Below are 18,612 nucleotides of genomic sequence, written 5' to 3'. Positions count from 1 at the left end.
ACCCCATCTGGCTTCTTGGAATATTGAAAAGCACTCTTTGGTCCCCATCACTACAAGAACTGCCTCAGGGAGGGGCAGCCAGGCTTTGGGGTCAGCTGGTCCTGGATTCAGAGTTTGGCTGCGCCCCCTATTGACCAAGAGAACATGGATGGAACTTTGGGCTTCCTCACCTCTCTGTCTTCCTCTGTAAGACACAGATCATCCTTGTCTCTGCCTCAAGTGCTGCTGGGAATATTTGAGGAGCTCCCATAAAGCACCTGAAGTAGCTCTGGGCTCATAGCAGGTGCTCAAAATGATACCATTGCATAGTTTTCCTTGCTTGACATCTTCATTTTATAGGTGGGATGGCTCTGGTTCAGCGAGGTGGAGGCATCCTCCAGAGGCCACACCGCAAGTCAGCAGCAGATCTAGGGCTAAAATTCAGGCTCCTGCATCCCAGCGTTGGGCCACTTGCCCTGCCTCTGAAGCCCAGCCTGGGGGCCTCATCTGAGGCGGGGCGGGGGGGGGTGTGCTCCCCGGAATGGAAGGGGCTGTCTGCTTGGGGAAGGTGGAGCCTTCAAAGATGCCACCAATCCTGAGGTGGCCGGTGGCTGGCGCCAGGAAGCAGGCGGTGACCCCCACAGCCCCGACCTGTGGGGCTTCACCCAGCCTCCAGGGAATTTCAGCAGCATCTTGGGTTGTCCTACCTCGGCACCAGCTCCCACGCGCTTTGCCTCTCCCTTCACCTCTGGCAAGAGTGCAGAACATCAGACACGGACTTCAAATGAATTGCACTCCGAGAATTTAAGGAGAGTTGTGTAAGACTCCTGTGTGGCCGAACCAGCTCTAGGGACTATGTTCCAGAACGTCCCTCCTGACTCCTGCAGAAGGAGGGACAAGGCAGGCAGGGGACTCTACTCAGCATGTCCTGGCAGCCCGGCGGGGGCCATGGAGACTCCTGTGGGGACCAGAGAGCCCCTGGCCTCCTCCCAAGCTCTTTCCCCTCTAGGCCTCCCTTGACCCAACTCCCCTTGAGGGAGCTCTCTGGATCCTCCTCTCTGGGACTCACTTGGGATTTGTCTCCGCCATGCCCTGGAGGCTGCTGTTACCATGGTTACCAGCAGCTCTGGGCCCATGCTGAACACCGCTGTGGTTCTCCTTCCTGGCTTCCTTGACCTTTGGCAGAGGCGGACTCTCCCTGGACAGGCTTGCCACCGCTTTCTCCGGGCTCCCTCACATCACCACCTGCCCCTCCCCATCCCGTCCGGGGTCCCTCCCCTTGCCGAGCCATCCGGACCACCCAGATGCTGACCAACCCCAGATTCATCCGTTCCATTTCAGCCACCCACTTGACCTCTCTTTTGGGTCAAATAAACACTTCAAATCTAATCCTTTTCAAACTCTGAAGCCTCTCCTGCTGTCTTCCCATCTTGGCTAAAGGCAAACCATCCTGCTCTGGAGTCCGTCGAGACTGAGGGCTGCCAGGAAGAGGGCCATGCGTGGACACGCTGAAGGGAGCCCAGCGCAGCTGGGGCAGCGAGGGGGCGGGGAGGTGGGGGGCCGGCCTCTGTGTGTTGAGGAACATGGTCACCGTCCTGGGAGCCCGGGATTGACAGTTGAGGACGGGGTACGTCATGATCCAGTGTGCTTTTGGGGAAGGGGCAGGTTGCTCTTCCGTAGAACAGGTGGGGGAAGGGGCCGGTTAAGGGGGGGAGCTCATGGGAGACTCGACCAGGCCCGTGGAGGGAGGGCACTGGCCGCCCTCCTGCTCTGACCCGCCGGTGTCATCACCCCTGGGAGCATCCCACATGTGCTGAATTCTTGGAAGGCAAAGTGCCCTCCCATCCCGGTCCCTGGGCTCTTCCCAGCCCAGCTCTGCCTCGGCAGGCCGGCAGGGAGGGCCTCTATTTACAGTTGAGGAGGCCGAGGTTCAGAGCCTAGGAGGCAGGGAGGGCCTTGCCCTGGGCCACACAGCCAGTGAGGGTGAGGATCAGGACTGACAGCCATGCCGCCGCTGCCTCGAGATGTGTCACAGCCCCTGGCATCCCTTCACTTGGCTGGCCCCTTGCCTCCCCACCAACCGCCTCCGTGCCAACACTGTGCAGGTGGATACTCGAGTGTTGGCATGTCCTGTGCTGAGAGCTTCCTCTAAATTTAATCAGCACAACCACCCAGCAGTGAAATTACTGCTCTTGTTTTGCAGATGGTGAAACCAGAGCCCAGAGAGGCCCCTGCCTTGCCAAGCTCACACAGCTAGGAACTTAGAATCAGGTCTTTGTGCGGTAACTACTACTGTACTGAGAACTGGAGAAATATCTGGTTCCACAGATGCTGTTCCTCAGCGCCTGACATCTCCGCTCCAGGGAACCACTGGGCTCTCAAGAGTTCTCTGACCACAGGAGGGGATTCGTGATCAGGAAGGAGACTGTCCTGCTGGACATCACTGCCCTAGTCCTAACAGGAGACACCTAGGTGGTGACCGGTGTCTCCCCAGAAATGGTGGCCCACGGAGCTGAAAGGCCTGGGCTCTGCTCCCCTGGGAAAGTCTCCGAATCTGTCTGAGCCTCAGTGTCCTCATCTGTGAAATGGGTATAAAAAGTGCTTGCTCTCCCCACCTCCTGAGCTGCCGGGAGGGTCCAGAGATAAGCTGAGAAAGTACTTGGGAATTACAAGAGCTGTGTGCATGCCAGCTGGGGTTGCCCCCACTGGGCCAAGCCATGTGCTGTGGGCTGGTGAGAGGAGCCTGCCTTTGGGGGCTTTGCCGCTGATCATGAGCTCTCCGACGACACGGATACCCAGGGCTGGGGAGAAAGCGCGCCCCCTAGTGGGAGTGGCTGTGGTTGCCGCGGCTGCAGGAGCCTGCGGGCAAGGGAGCAGAGAAATGCTGGACGGCTAGAGAGGGCCGGCAGGCCAGGGGGGTTAGCTTTGTTTGACTGATCTGGTTTTTGAGTGTTTAAAAGATGTGTAACGCTGGTAACAGAGAGGGAGACGTAGAAATTGACGATGCAGGGCTTGCCTGTCTTCAAAGCTGCGGCTCATCCTGCTGCATGCACTCCATTAGAGACGTTTCTGCAGACGGGACAGCGTAGGGGAACCTGCAGTGTGCTGAGACCGCCCTTTCTTCCCCAGCAGGACAGGGGCATGCAAGTCCCAAGTTTTCAGGCATCCTCAGAGCGGGCTGTCCCTCCCACAGTCGGGTCGGCTGGCCGAGGGGCTGTGCTCACATTGGGGTCCCAGGCAGCCCCCAGGCCACCTCCTGGGCTTTGTGATTCTGGAACTTTGGTGGTCCATCTGGGGCTCAGGCTTGCCGCTGAGCATGGGGTTGTCTTTCGTTTTCTGCCTTGAATCTTGCTCAGCTAGTAGAAGCCGCTGACCACAGACCTTGATCGCACAGCGTTGGGAGGAATTCACACAGGGGCAGCCCTGCACCTTGACCAAGAGCCAGGCCCTCACTTGTCTGTTTATATGTTTGTTTGTTTATATGTTCACTTACTTCATTTATTGAAATAGGTATTTTTTGATCGCTACCTTTGCCAACTTTGACACTGTTCCCGTTTCGGATCATTCTCTGTCATGGGGGCTGTCCTGGGCATTGTGGAATGTTTGGCGGCATTCCCTGACCCCATCCACTAGATGCCGTAGCAACATCCTCCCCTCGGTTGGGACCACGAAAAATGTCTCCAAACACTGCCAAGTGCTTGCCCTTGTTGAGAACCACTGATCTAAGCCCTGATGTGTCAGCTCTGAGACTGGCCCCATTCCCGTCTCTTGCTCCCTCAGACACAGCGGACTCTGAGCCAACACCTGATACAGGTGAGGTTCCCGTGAGTGTTCACCCTTCCCGCTTTCCCGCCCACCTCACCTTCCTCTTCTCCTGACCGGAGGGCCTGCTCACTTCCTTTCTTCCGTCTGGGGGACAGATTTGGGACCTGGGACAAGTCACTTAGCCTCCGTTGGCCTGTTTCCCATCTGTAAGTTAGGGCTGATACAGTATCCGCCTTGGTAGGTGTACGTAGAGTAGGATTGTTGGTGTATGTAAAAACTTAGCACATTTGCGGCATACGTGTTGTTCTCATTGAGCAACTATTTATTTTTGTTGTGCTAAGATGGGGATGCATCAGTGAGTAGGACAAAAGCCCTGACCTTGGGATTTCACAGCCCGTGAGGGAGGCAGATACATTATCCCGCAGTTGTGAGTCAGCGTAACGGGTGCTATGGTAGGGAAGTACGAGGGGGCAGTGGGAGCCTGCAGGAGGGCTGCCCCATTCAGGAGTTAAAGAAGGAAGGCTTCCTGGAGGAGGTGGTATCCCAGCCAGGACCTGAAAGATGAGTCCAGGTTAGCTAGGTGAAGGAATGGTCTAGGTTACCTATCTTTTAAACAATTCTTAAATGCTTTCCGGGGGGGGGCAAAAAAACCCCCACAACTCATTTAATGGGCTCTGGTAGAAGGGAGGGCCAAATTGTGTCACAGGATCCGGGCTCACACCCCCTCAGAGATTCCTGAAATGAAAGCGCTTGGCGCAGTGAGGCTGGGATAGCGGGCCGAGGGCAGAGCTCATGGCCTGGAGGAGACCCACTGCAGGTGATGGATGTAACGTGGTACCAGAAACCTCCCCAGATGCTTCCGGGGAGGGGGCTGCCTGGGGACGCAGGTGGGAGCACAGTACAGCTGCTGTCTGCACGGCAGGGCTCCATTCCCAGCTCGCCTGTCCCTCTATGGGGGTCGTCAGGACAGCCCTGCTCAGTGCAGTGTCGCAGAACCCGGCTGGGGGATGCTTCCGCTCGCCCTGTCCCTTGTTAAGGGGAGGCAAGGTGGTGGGCAGAGCTCGGTGGAACCCACGCGGGTCGTTAAAGTCCACATTCCGCGGGCCTCAAGGTGCCGTCCGGGGCTCCGGGGGCGGGGCCCTGCTGATGGTGTGTGTTGTTCCTCCCAACAGCTACAGTCTCCGCCTGGCATCCCGGTGCCCTCCAGCCGCCCCGTACGTCACCAGGCAGTGTAGGAATGTCAAGGCCACGGCGGCAGTCCAGTTCCAGGGACCCCTCTTCAAAGAGTAGATCCTTCGCCTGCTCCCTGACAGGTACGAGGAGGGTGGAGCGGCTTCTGGCGCTGTTTGGGTGGCTCTGGGGGTCGAGGAGCGCTGGGCTTGGGGCTTGGGGTGGCCCGGGAAGCAGGGAAGAGGGTGGACATGATCGCCTGGGTGCCGGAGGGGGGCACGGGGCCTTCCTGCAGGCAGGTGTGGACCCCAGCTCTGCCACTTCCTGGCTGTGGGGGACCTCCACAAGTTACTCAGTCTCTCTGAGCCTCAGTTTCCACATCAGTAAAATGGGGATGACAGTGGTACCTACTTCACAGGTTGTGAGAATTACAAGTGTCACATGTAGGCAAAGCAGGTAGAAAGTGCCTGACGCACAGAAAGCCCCAGCTTTTACTAGCTGTTTACTATTACTAGCTGTTTTAGCACTAGCATTTAGCTGTGACTGTTGAATAAGAATAGCAGGAACAAACAGTAGCCAGCACTTAATCGAGACCTTCAGAGGCTTTAAGCCCAGAAAACATTGTATAGTCTTTATTCCCTCAATGTGTTTGAAAGTGAAAGTGATTGTATTCTGCAAAATATAAAACTTAAATTTAGTTGAACCAGAAGTCTCTTTCTAGATTTTCTGATGGTAAAACCTGAATTCATTCATAGAAGCTGGACTTTCCCTCTTCAGGGGCGCTGGGCTTGGCCAGTGAGCTCAAGCAGGCCTGGGCTTCTTTGTTGGTGATGTGGCATGTCTTCTGTCACTGTGTCCCTGAGACCACGATGGGAGGACCCCACGTGCCAGTACATCGGGGTGCCAGCTAAAGATCCAGACCCCAATGTGCAACTCCAAACTTACTAAACGAGCATCCTGGTGTGCAGGGCCTGGGAATCTGTATTAGCAGATGGCCCCGTGATTCTGGGACACCCGCAGGTGTGGGGATGCCTGCTTAATGGAGTCAGGGCTGTTCAGGTTGAGAATGCAGTTGTTTCCGGGCAAGAATGGGATGACCTCTGAAACTTTGGGGTCTTCCATCTTGTATGTTCCTCCTTCCGCCTACCCTGCTACCTGGAGGGCTCACTCATTCCTCCCTTCCTGAAGCTGCTGGAGGCTCTGGGCTCTGGGCTTTATTTCTCTGGGGATCGGGGAGGGGCGTGGAAACAAAATCCACTTTCCCCAGGGACTCTGTTGTCTTGAGCAGAACTTAGCCTGAGTCTCCAGAACAGGCTCCTGAGAGGGCAGGTGCCCCTGAGCTGGGAATGCTGGGGAGCAGAGTTGAAATGTTTGCTAAGCACAGAACTGGAAGGCCCGGGAGAGGAGAGGCAGGGCTGGCGTCTTCTGGACGATGGGAGGCAGCACCAGGACAGTTCTGGATCCGGGCACGGCCCAGGCCCCTCCCTGTGGTGGCCGCTGCCATGTGGACATCTGTGTTGATGGGCGCCAGGGTGTGGCTCCCAGCCCAGAGCAGGTGTCCTTTGCAGCCTGAGGGAGAGCCAGGCACACCTGGACTAATTGGGCCGCGGACTGGGCTGTGTCCGTCGGCCACCGTAGTCTCTGATGGCGATGTGGTGTTTGCCAAGTATTGCTAATTCAGGCTCTGCGCCGGGGGCCAGGGCATGACCCTGGAAGGATGCGTTCTCTTCCCTTACTTCCAAACACGTGCAGCTTCCCAAGCAAGGTGCTCAGATGAATAGAGGCCCAATGTAATTTGTGTCTGTGACTGATTTTATATATATATATATATATATATATATATAAAATGATTTAAAAAAACCACACCTTACTTATACTGTTTGTCTTAGCTCGGGCTGCATAACAGAATACCACGGACTCTGGGGCTTAGACATTTATTTCTCACGGTTCTGGAGGCTGGGCATCTGAGCCTCTGAGGTCAGGGTGCCTGCCTGGCTGGGTTCTGGTGAGGACCCTCTTCCCGCCTTACGGGGGGACACACCTTCTTGCTGTGTCCTCAGTAATGAAGAGAGGAGGCTCTGGTGTCTCTTGTGAGGTCACTAAACCCATCATGGGGGCCCCACCCTCATCTAAACCTAATCACCTTCCAAAGGCCCCCCCTCTCCAAATCCTGTCACACTGGGGGTGAGGGCTTCCATATATGAATTGGTGGGGGGCAGTTCAGTCCGTAGCAGCATTGCACATGTTTACAGAATGGTTTTTTAGGTGCTGTGACAAAGGATTTTAGCATGGGAAGGATGTATGCATCAAAATCCCCATTTTACAGGGAGGGAAACTGAGACACAGGGACAAGCGGCCGAACTGGAGGCAGAACTTGAGGCGTCTGACTCCCAGAATGGATGGTGGGCTCTAGGGGGTCTGTGCTGCCTCCCCCCGAAATCGTGTGCAAAACTGTCTGTGCGTATGGGGTCCGTCCTGAGGAAAGAGTGCTGTCGTCGGAGTGCCCAGGCCCCAGGACTGCACCTTCCCTGCTGCACCTGCCGGCTTAGAGGCTCCGGCTGGTTTACCGACAGTCCGAACCCAGCGAGGAACTAGCCTCTTCTCCGCCGCTGACTCCTGGTGTGCCTCCCTTCTCTGGCTTTGTGGATGTCGTGGACAAAGCCCAGGGCTTTCTGTTCACCTTTCGGCATGAAACATGCCACCCCGTCTGGTCCCGTTAGAAACTGCCCCTGCACGTCCTCGGTGCCTCTGTCTCCATTGCAAGAGGCCAGCACGCTTGGGCCCCGGGGCCTTTGAGGGGGCTGTCCAGGGAAGGGACTGGCATCTCTCACTCATCTGGCCACCTTCGTGGTCTTCCCCTCGGCTGCCTCTGCCCTTGGGGCAGGCTTCCCAAAACTGGCCCCCTCCTGGGGTCCCAGGAGCAGGGTGGGTGGGGTGATAAGAGAACCCCCCTCTGACAGCCTCTGCTCGGCTCCAGCCCCGGTGGTCCAGCCCACAGCCCCTGCTGCTGGGGTCCCCACCCTGGAGGGCTGCCTCTGGGCTAGGGATGGACCAGCTGCCTTCCTTTTGGGGATCCCACTCGATGACCCACAGGTGACACACCCCAGCCACACCAGGCTGAGGGAACGCAGGCCACTGCACGGCTGGCTTCTGTCTCCCCCGGCTCGTTCAGGGCACATGCAGGCCTCCACTGGGAAGGGAGGCCCCCTCTCTTGAAGGCACCCTCGTATACTGTGCCCCATCAAGAGATTTCGGCCGGGGGGGGGGTGGGTTGGAATGGACCTAGTGTAGTGGTTAAGTGCGCATTTTCTGGAGGTGAATCCTGGCTCCAATAATCCTGGTAGGTACTTCACGTCTCTGTGTTTCAATTTGTCTGTCTGTGAAATGGGTTACTAGTAATGCCTGTCTTGTGGGTTATACCATAAGCATGGCACAGGTTAGTATATGAAAAGCCCTTAGGAAAGTGCCTGGTATGCCGTAAGCCTGCTGTAAATGATCACAGTAGTGGTGTAGTAATAATAGTAGGGGTTAGCGGCAGGAGTGGCAGTTACAGTAATGATGACCAGGTCCATGGGGTGAGAGAACAGAGCGCCTGAACGTGGCCCAGCACGATGCCATGCTCAACTTCAACCCGGTGCAGCAAATGTTATTAGGTCCTGACTCTGGTGCCTGGCTCTGTGTCAAGTACTGTGGGTGGGGTTTCTGTGGAGGAGGCATGCAGGCGAAGCCGTTGCCCCATAACAGAAAGCACTCACAGGCTCTGAAGTGGGCTTGACCTAGGTTCAAGTCCCATGGCTGCCACTTGTCATCAGCCTGATCTTGTAAAAGTCACTTGTCCTTTCGAGCCTCTCTCTTTTCCATGCAAATGGGGATCTGGGGATCTGTGTCACCTGCCATGAGGGCCGTCAGAAGCATTACAATGAAATCAGGTGGTAGCGTAGTTAACTATGGCAAAGTCTTTGGCAGGATTGGTTGAAGCTGAACATACGCATCCCCCGGACGCAGCAGTTACACCGCTAGGGAGACACTCGGCGGGAATGCGTGCACATGCACACCAGAACCCACACATGGGAGAGTTCGCATGTTATATGTGCACACCCTACCACCGAGCACTTCTGCTCGGCATAACTATGCACACATGTGCACCATACGTGTCCTCCAGACATAGATAAGTGTGTCCTGGCAGCATGACTCATGGTGGCCCCAAATTGGAAACTGCCCACTTGTCCTTGGCAGTGGACCAGCCAGATGAAGGTGGCACGATCCTCCAGTAGACTCCCATAGCAAGGAGGTGGACGCAACTGCACGCACAGGCTTAGGAGGGATGAATCACAAAGGTGTCGTGCGGAAGGAGCCAGACACAATTTACTTAAGTTCAAAATGGACAAAATCAATCTATGGTGATAGAGGTCAGTGTGTTTATTCTGGGGGGTGAGGGTTAGCAGCGGTCCTAGAAGGGAGCCTGGGCTAGGGGTGAAGGGGTCATGCAGGTGTGTTCACTGTGAACATTCATCAAGCTGTGCTTTCCTCTGTATGTATGGTGTACTACAGTCAATCTTTCATTTATATAGATATTTTTTAAGATTTTATTTGTGAGAGAGAGAGAGAGAGCACAAGCAGGGGGAGCAGCAGGCAGAAGGAGAGGGAGAAGTAGGCTCCCTGCCGAGCAGGGAGCCCGATGCGGGGCTCGATCCCAGGACCCTGGGATCATGACCTGAGCCGACGGCTGACGCTTAACGGCTGAGCCACCCAGGCATCCCCAGTCAATCCTTTAATTGGAAAAATTAAGTGAGGTAATGCTTCAACAGCCCAGGGTAGGCACTGAGTATGTGGCCACTGTTACCATTTTTCTTTTCTTTTTCTCCTCAGCACCTGAAGTGACCTGGAATCAGTGAAGCCAAAGGGACTGGCCTTCTGCCCTGCAGGGAGTACCGACCTATTCCACTTTTATGAGCCTGCGAGAGAAAGGGAGCGTGTGTGCGTGTGCGTGCGTGTGTGCGTGTGGTCTTCAGACGAGGGTCCCAAACCCCAGGGAGGCAGGAAGGCAGCTGATTCCACACCATGGACGACACTTGGGTGCAGCCCCCGGGACCGTGTTCTGCAGCTCAGCCTTCCTGCTGGGGTGGGGCCTCTCCTACTATGCAATTTTTCAAGAGCTCCTTGATCCTGCTTTTTGCTTCTCGAGTTGTCTTTTGCCATGGCGGGGACTGTGGTCTGGCTCAGGGGTCGGCTTCAGTCCTGTCCAAGCAAGGCCGTCAGGAGGAGGCCGAGTTTCCCTTCTAACCACCCCACCTGCCCTAGCCTTCCACCATGTCTGGGAATCAGTGGCGTGTGGACGCGTCGGAGCCTCGCGGATGGACCCCCTTGGCCTGCGCACTTCGAAAACCTCCCTTCTTTGCTTGGGCTGCTAGCTGAGTCGTTTTCCAGATTTAACATTCTAGTCGGTCCATTTGGCGGGAGAAAGTCCCCGTCCCCATTTGCAGATCCCGTTCCTCCCTTGGGAGAGGCGGGGGATGGGACGGCATGGGGGGGGAGGGGGAGGTCTCCCCGGTGCAGCTTTTGCCTCCCTTGGTGGGACCATCAACACCTTTAGCAGCTGACCTCCTCAGAGTAGCTGAAAAGGGAATCAGAAATTGGGAAATGAAAAATAAGCTGGAGGATTAAGAAGCACAGGGGGGAGAAGAAGAGATTTCCAGAGGCCACCAGTCGCCTACCAGGGAATGACGGAGCCGGCTCCTGCTTTGCGCAGGAGCAGTCCACGTCTCGGAGAAACGGGTGAGCTGAGCTAGGAGTTTGGACCCAGTTCAGTGAGGGTCTTGGGTTTTGTGCCTTTGGGGCAGACCCCAGACACGGATGTCTGAGACCACTCTGGCGCTGTTTTCTCAGCTCTGTTTTCAGTCGTGATGTATCGAACCCACAGTGGAAGGAGAGCAATTGGAAGGACGTGAGTGGTCACACACAAAAAGGGACTTTTTTTTTCAGGGCTACTATGGTTGATCTTGCAACTCTGTAAATATGTACGTAGACACTTTTAAAAGCACGTATTTATGTCCCTGACTGTAAATGCCCCCTTTTTAAAGTTTTATAACTTGTGTTATTTAATTAATCAGTCGACTGGCTGCAGTGTAGGGTCTGATGATGGTCTGGGAGGAAGGTCTCACGAGACCCTCATATGGGCAGAACAGTGCCGATCGCTGGCCTCCGTTCACAGTTTTCCACTTGCCACCCAGCTCCAAACCATCGTTTGTTTTCAATTTCCATAAGCTTGACATCCTTTTGCCCACTCCTAAAATCAACCCTCACAAGCATGAAAAGCTGTGGCTGTTCCTTATCCTGACGATACAGTTCTGTCCCATAAACGTCGACACTCATGAACTGTACCCCAGCCTCTCAGTTCTTGAGGGTTCCCCTTTTCAGCAGCAAGGAAGGCTCATGAATCCAAAACTTCGAAAGTCGCCTTCAACTGATGGTGAATTCCAGAAAATGTTGTGGGGGGCTGGGGGACACTCATCTTTGCATGTGCAAACGTGCCGGTCAGCCTTCGAACCTCTCAGACTAGCGGAAAGGGCTGTGAGGGTCCCGATCATGAAGACAGGGGTGGTCTTCTAAAGACTGGTGTTTCCTGGTCAGTGGTAGTTTTCGGGCGTGGGTGTGGATCACTGAAGAGAACGGTTCTGTATCTGCCATGTGAAGAAAATTAACAATAAAAGTGTGAAGCGCGATTGTAAGGAACAAGCCTGGGAGTGATCATTTTGGTTTCTGTGTTTTGTGTCCATTTTGGTGATTTCTGTGGGGAGGGGGTGGGTTGAGGTGGCCCCCGAAGGCCCCATTCTGGCAATGAGAGCAACAAGAGCTTTCGAGGAAGCTCACTGTGGAAATATCCTGCCTGGTAAGCAAGGTTACTCTGCCTTCAAATCACTCTCCCACCTGCCAGCCAGTAAGCTAAGCCATTTCACTAAGGCTAGACAGGCCTCTGTGCTTGTAAATACATAGCTTTATTGAGATTGCATTCACATACCGTACAGTTAACTCATGTAAGTAAGGGCACAAATCAGTGGTTTTTTGTTTGTTTGTTTGTTTTTGTATATTCAGAGTTGTGCAACCATCACTGCATTCAATTTTAGAACATCTTCAGTCACCCCCAAAAGAAATCCCGTACCCATTAGCAACCACTCCCGGTTTCTCCCCTCCATTGCCCTAGGCAGCCACAAGCCTATTCTCTCTCCCTGTAGGTTCACCCTTCCTAGACATTTCACACAAATGGAATCATACAGTATGTGATCGTTTACGACCAGCTGCTTTCACTGTGTATGTTTTCGAGGTGTACTCAGGCTGTAGTAGCTATCAGCACTTCATTCCTTTCTGTGGCCTAATATCCCATTGTATGCATATATTTGTGCACTATTTGGGACATACTTCCACTTAACAGGAATCACTCATCGTTTGTCCGGAATTCAGCTGTAACAGTTACGCTGGATCTTACCTGGCAACTCTACCTCTGCGGCAGTGACTTCAAGCCCAGGGCTGTCCTCCCAGGGACCATTTACGGGGAACTGCCATGTGCCAGATACGCCCCGCACAATCCCTTCTCCTATCACGGCATCCCAGCAGGACAGGTACCTCAGCCACTTCACAGATGAAGAAACAGGCTCAGGCACCTTAAGCAATTTGGGGCCCCACACGTCTGGCAGATGGAGGCCAGGAACTGGACTCAGCCCTTTTGGGCCCAAAGTTCTGTATTTCCTTCTTGCCTCTTGCTGCTGCCTCTGCTGCTGGTTTCTCCAGCTCTCCAGCCACCTGCAGGTGGAAACATTACAACACCCGTCAGTCCCCAGCGGCCCAGAACAGAGCAGTTGGCTGCTGGACTTCTGCTCCACCCCAGCCAGATGCCTGGCCATATGAGAAGCATATATTTAAAACTATGGTTCAGTCCCAGTTCTGCTCCCTATTGGCTGGGTGACCTTGCTTGGGCTCCCACTGGTCTCAGCTTGGTTCCTTGTTTGTACAAGGGGATGATCACCCACCTTCCTGTATCCTGGCTACCCCGTGTTTGCTTAAAGTTGACTTACCCGCCCCGGGATCACCTGGCTGATTGTTAAAAGGAGAGATCCTTGGCCTCCACCCTCCCCGCCCCGCCCCCTAATCTGCTGCATCAGAAGCCCTGGGGGAGGGGGTGGGCCACCGGGCCGCAAGCTCTGCGGGCCACTAACTTTAACGCCCGCCAAGGCCGTAGCGTGTCTGCAAACAGGCCTCAGGCCACCACTGAATCAGGGGCGCCCCAGGGCTTTGCATTAACCAGGTCTCCGGTGCTTGTTCTGAGCGTCAAGCTGTGCCTGGCGCTGGGTCACCACCCAGACTGGGGAGCAGGCTCCAGAGACGCACACACGCCAGGTGCGGGGCGGGTCCTTAAACCGGCTGGGGTGCCCCGTGGAGAGCCCGGGGAGCGCGGCGCTGGGGGCGGGGTAGTGCACGGCGAGCGCCCTCCGTTCCCCCCCGCCGCCCGGGGCGGGTTAGGGCGCGGTGGCGCCGACTCCAGGGCTGGCCATGTTCCGGTTGTCCGGGCAACCGCCACCAGGAGCGGGTGCTCCTCCTTCTGACGTCGTGTGCCAGGTCACGAGCAGCCTGACGCTGCGTCACGCCTACGTCACGCGCCTCCCGTCGCCGGGTCACGTGGGCATGTCACCGTTCCTGTCAGCAGGGGCAGGGTGAGCGCAGTGCCCGCAGGTGGCCCGGGAGAGAGCAGGAGCGCGCTCACACCACGTTTCCGACAGTATGTTGTTATAGTTGTTTTACATTAGTTGTTATTAATTGTTGTTAATCCCTCGCTGTGCCTGATCTATAACGTAAGCTTTCTGTCTTAATAACCCGAGCTTTATCCTTGTCTGTCCCTGTGGGGAAGCGCGCAGTCTCTATAGGGTCGGTCTCCCCCGAGGATGAGGGGACAACTGTGCGCACCGCTTTCCAGACACAAGGTTGGCGCCGGGGAGGCTGGGCCACCGTCCTGGGCACCTTGGTGGGAGCAAGTGGGGTCCTCCCTTGGCCCCGGGGGTGAGCCGGCTGCTCTTCGTTAATGCTGATGGAGGTCAAAAGGAGCCTGGAGGTTACGGAGCCGCTTGGCGGGGGGGTGGGTGGAGCAGGTCCCCGGGCGCCCTGCCCTGAGGTGGGTGGCTTGGCATCCGCCCCCCCCTGCCCAGGTGTGAGCTGAAGGCGGGCTCTGCGGTGGGGTGTCCAGCTCCTGACCCGCCAGGCCTCTGAGGGCGCAAGTTCTCCAGGCCAGGAGACTGGAAGCCTCAGACTGCCCCACCAGCCTTGCCTTGCCATGGCTCAGCTGGAGGAGACGCCTGCTCCAAGAGGGCCTCCTGGCCCAGGGTCTGTCCCTTCTTTACAAGAGGCTGGCCCGTGGGGCATGAAGCATCTAGTGCAATGGGAAGTGGCTTTTGCCCCAGGGATGGAGCCTAAAGGAAGATTCTCACTTCTGATCTGCCCTCCCGCTCCCGCAGCGGGTCAGGTGAGGAACAGGTTTGCTGGTAGGGTGTGGCCGGGGAAGGTCACTTCCTATCTTGGACTTCCAGTCAGCTGACTTCCAGGCAGGGCCTTGGGAAGGGGAAGGGGAAGGGGGCCCTTGAGAGGCCGCACTTGCACGAAGCTCAGAGTGTGGGTGTCCTAGGATTTTGCCCCCTAAAGCTGCCTCATTTGTGTCTTCCTAGCCCTGGTCTTGGCAGCCGGTGATGCTGTGTGTTTCTCAGGACTGTGTGCACATCTCTGAATCGATTATGTCACTGTAAAAGTCCTCTGATGATTCCCTGTGCACTTAGGATAAAACCCAACTCCTTTGTCGGGTTTAGAAGCCCCACTGGCCCCAGCCTCACCTTACACACGGCTGTCTTCCTCCTTGCTGTCTCTGACCCAGCCATACCAATTGTATTTTTGCTTCTGTCTTTTGCCACAGGGCCTTTGCACAGACTGATCCCTCTGCCTGCGGTGAGTTTCTACCCACAAGTCACATGGCTCTCTGCTTAAGTGTTGTCCCCTCAGCATCCTTCCCTGACCACTCAGTCTAATGTGGCCTCCCTGTCACTTGTCATTTGGCCTTGTTGATTTGATTCACTACCTGAGATTTTCTAGTTTCTCGACTTCTCTAGAGTGTCAGCCCCTTGGGAGCAGACAGACCTCATCTATCTATTCCTTGGTTGGCTCTTGCCCCCAGCACCCAGTAGGTCTTCAGGATTCACTGTGGGCTGCACTGAAAGACATCGTGGGGGGAATGTGACCTCAGAGAAAGCCTCAATGAGTTGGGGATCGAATGCAGCTGTGTGAGATTGGCTGGTTCGAGGCTTCTGACCTGGGTGGAACGTTTGGCCCAATTTTCAGCCATGGCCTGCTCTGCGTAGGAGTCTCTCTATGCAGACCGTTTTCATGGCCAGAGGGGAAATAAGGTGGTTTTTATTTTATAACCCTTTTCAAAAAATGTATTTATTTAGTTTAGAGATAGAGAGAGAGAGTGAGTTGGGGGGAGGGGCAGAGGGAGAGGGAGAGAGAGAATCTCAAGCAAGCTCCCCACTGAGCACAGAGCCTGATGTGGGGCTCAATCCCAGGACCCTGAGATCATGACCTGAGCTGAAATCAAGAGTAGACACCCAACTGACTGAGTCACCCAGGTGGCTTTTATTTAAGTCTCACCACTATAGAGGTAGGGTTGCCAGGTAAGACCGTGCACATTTTTTTTTTTTTTAAGATTTTATTTATTTATTTGACAGACAGCGAGAGAGGGAACACAAGCAGGGGGGAGCGGGAGAGGGAGAAGCAGGCTTCCCACAGAACAGGGAGCCCAACGTGGGGCTCGATCCCAGGACCCTGGGATCATGACCCGAGCCGAAGCCAGACACTTTTAATGACTGAGCCACCCAGGCGCCCCCAGGACCCCCCACATTTGAATTTCAGATAAACAAGGACTGATTTTTTTTTTTTTTTTTTGGTAAGTGTAAATATGTACCAAGTATTGCATGGGACATACTTGCACTAAAAAATGGTTTGTTGTGGGTCTGAAATGAAAATGCAACTGAGAATACTGTATTTTTACTTGCCAGATCTGGCGACCCTAGTCAGAGGGCTAAGCCCCTCAGCTGTGCCCTTCTGGGACGTCCTGCCCAGGTCCAGCTGTGCTCTCTGAGCTTGTCAACCAGCCCTGGCCCTCAGCCCAGCAGCTGGGGCGGGGGCCCCTCCTGCTCTAAATTATAGCTCAGGGCTGTAATTGAAGGCCACCAATGTCAAGTGGGGCCCCGAGGACTCTCAAGAGTGCTCAAGTGGCTTTTGACGCCTGCCTGCATTTTGGGGTTGTGGCTCTGACTTTTGCTTGATGCCTAGGAGTTTTGTTTTTTTAAACCATCTCGTCTTTCTTGCCATCTGTTGTGAAAAACTCCTCGACGGTGGGGCAAACAAGTGGACCAGTTTTGTCAGTGCCTGGTAGGATGTTGCCAGATGCCATCCTTCCTGGGCAAGCAGGGGTTTCTACAGCTGTGGGCCCCCTTGAGGCTTGTCAGAGCGAGCGGCGTGGCCCCCACGCCAGGTGGGGCTCTTCTGGAACCCGTCTGCTTGGTCGGCTCCATGTGAAGTCTGGCTGCTGGGCAGGGGGGGCACGCTAGCCCACTCTGACTCCAGACGCAGGGAGGAAGGGGGCTGTTATGTGGCTGCCCATCGCCCACGGGGCAGGGAGACCACACAGAGGCGCGAGAGGGGTTCCCTGCTGGCGGGACCGCTGCCACGGGAACCCCCAGTCATGTTCTCACTCAGGCTGGGTTCTCAGGAGTCCTCCATGCTCCTTCCAGTCTTCCCGTTCATCTTTATCCCTGTTCGGTCGTGCACCGCGGCCTGCCCCTGGGCCACCTCCCCGTCCTGCTGGGGGAGGCCCAGCGAGGACAGGCCGCAGAATGGTGAGGGGCTGGGCTCTGGGCGGCCATAGCCCCCTGTGTGCAGTCCCTCACGGCCAGGTGTGTGTGGGGGGGGGCGGGGCCAGGGAGTGAGAGAAGGCCGTGGAAGGTGCCGGCTGGCGTCTGTCCTGTAGTGAGCCCTCGGGGGCTGGAGGCACTGCGGAAGCTCACTGGTCCTGTTGTTAGCGGTGCGTCATCATCGGACGTTTAGGGACGACTTCTCTTCTGGATGGTCGTCGTCCGAGTGGCTGTGGTGAAGTACCACACACTTGGGGGGCTTGGCTCATTTGTTTTCTCCGTTCTGGAGGCTGGGAGTCCAAGATGAAGCTGTGGGCAGGGTTGGTTTGTCCCGAGGCCTCTCCCCGCGGCTTGCAGGCGGCCGCCATCTCCGCTTCTTGTCCTGTCGGCGGGTGGCCTCCCCACTGGGCACGCATCCCTGCGGTCTGTCCTCCTCGTTCGTAAGCACGCCCATCCTATAGGATTAGGGCTCACCCTGTGACATGTAGCCTTAACTACCGCTTTCAAGGCCCTAGCTCCACATACATTCATTCACATTCTCAGGTGTCCTGGGAATGAAGATTCGGACGTATGAATTTGGGTGGGGGTACAATTCAGTCCATGATACGAATATTCGGATATTTTTCTGTCCCCTTGAAACTGCAAGGGGGCTCCGTGGAAGAGACCGCTGAGTCTGTAGTAGGTGTGGGCCTTGGGGTATAATGCAGGAAATTGGTCTGAGTCTTTGCCGCCTTCTTCTTTTTTTTTTTCTTTTTTTAAAGTAGGCTCCACGTCCAGTGTGGAGTCCAGTGTGGGACTTGGACTCACGACCCTGAGCTCAGGACCTGGTCTGAGATCAAGAGTCGGATGCTTAACAGACTGAGCCAGCCAGGCGTCCCTGAGTCTTTGCCTTTTAACCTCATCAAACGGCCCCTGCTACCCCTCCCCGAGGGTACACTGGCTTGTTGCTGGGTCAGTGTTGGTAATTCATCCCTAGGTTTTGGAGTCCAGACAGCTTTTACCTTGGTACTCACTCTCCCACTGTGTATAGTCAGGATGGGCTCTTTAGGCTGCGGTCACCAACAGAACCTTCGTTGCTGAAGACAGATGCTTCTTCCTTGCTTATGCTACATGTGGATTGCAGATTGGCTAGGAACCCTTGCCCCACATTTGCTAACTCCCGGGTGGACACAGAACAGCTCTGTATGCATATAGGTGAATTATGTGAAGTTGCCGCCCTCCTAACTACCACCCAAGACAGGAGTGGAACGCTGCCGGTCGCCCAGGACCAATTACGGCTGCCCTCTTTCCCTCCCAAAGTAACTACTGTCCTGACTTCCACAGCGGTTACTTTCTTGTATTTCGTTTTTAATGAAATTTAACTTTAAATTTTGAGATTAATTGTAGATTCGTGTGTAGTTGTAAGAAAATAATACAAAGATCCTGGGAACCCTTTGCCTAGTTTTCCCCAGTGATAACTGTAGTAGTCAGCACCACAGTGGGATACTGACATTGGTTCGGTCAAGATACAGGACATCTCGGGGGCGCCTGGGGGGCTCAGTCGTTAAGCGTCTGCCTTCGGCTCAGGCCATGATCCCGGGGTCCTGGGATCGAGCCCCCGCATCGGGCTCCCTGCTCGGCAGGAAACCTGCTTCTCCCTCTCCCACTGCCCCTGCTGTGTTCCCTCTCTCGCTGTGTCTCTCTCTGTCAAATAAATAAAATCTTAAAAAAAAAAAAAAAGATATGAAAATCTATTCCCCTGAATGTGGACTTC

General features: G+C 55.3%; 2 protein-coding genes across 10 annotated transcripts in view; both read left to right on the top strand.

Moving 5' to 3' along the window:
* PRDM2 (PR/SET domain 2) overlaps positions 1-11,643 on the top strand; it is a 117,864-nt gene extending 106,221 nt beyond the window's left edge. For 6 of the 8 annotated variants that reach the window (XM_025856652.2, XM_025856655.2, XM_025856646.2 and 3 more), the window contains 2 exons: positions 4,917-5,057; positions 9,784-11,643. In XM_025856652.2, the coding sequence (XP_025712437.1) occupies positions 4,917-5,034 (118 nt within the window). In that variant the 3' untranslated portion in view covers positions 5,035-5,057; positions 9,784-11,643. Of the gene's footprint in view, positions 1-2,182; positions 3,434-4,916; positions 5,058-9,783 lie in introns of those variants that run through there. The other 2 variants (XR_003205197.2, XM_025856649.2) reach the window with 2 other exon arrangements.
* A 1,974-nt stretch (positions 11,644-13,617) lies between these two features.
* Positions 13,618-18,612, top strand: part of KAZN (kazrin, periplakin interacting protein) — a 1,113,689-nt gene continuing 1,108,694 nt past the window's right edge. The window contains exons 1-2 of one of the 2 annotated variants that reach the window (XM_073903321.1): positions 13,620-13,684; positions 14,864-14,895. The gene's annotated coding sequence lies outside the window, so the exon portion shown is untranslated. Of the gene's footprint in view, positions 13,685-14,863; positions 14,896-18,612 lie in introns of both variants that reach the window. The other variant, XM_073903322.1, reaches the window with a different exon arrangement.

Source organism: Callorhinus ursinus, unplaced genomic scaffold, assembly GCF_003265705.2.
Source record: "Callorhinus ursinus isolate GAN/ISIS: 27379988/994484 unplaced genomic scaffold, GSC_fseal_2.0 scaffold18, whole genome shotgun sequence".
Lineage (NCBI taxonomy): Eukaryota > Metazoa > Chordata > Mammalia > Carnivora > Otariidae > Callorhinus > Callorhinus ursinus.
Note: the sequence above shows the minus strand (reverse complement) of the source record. Positions and strands in the feature narration are given on the sequence as shown.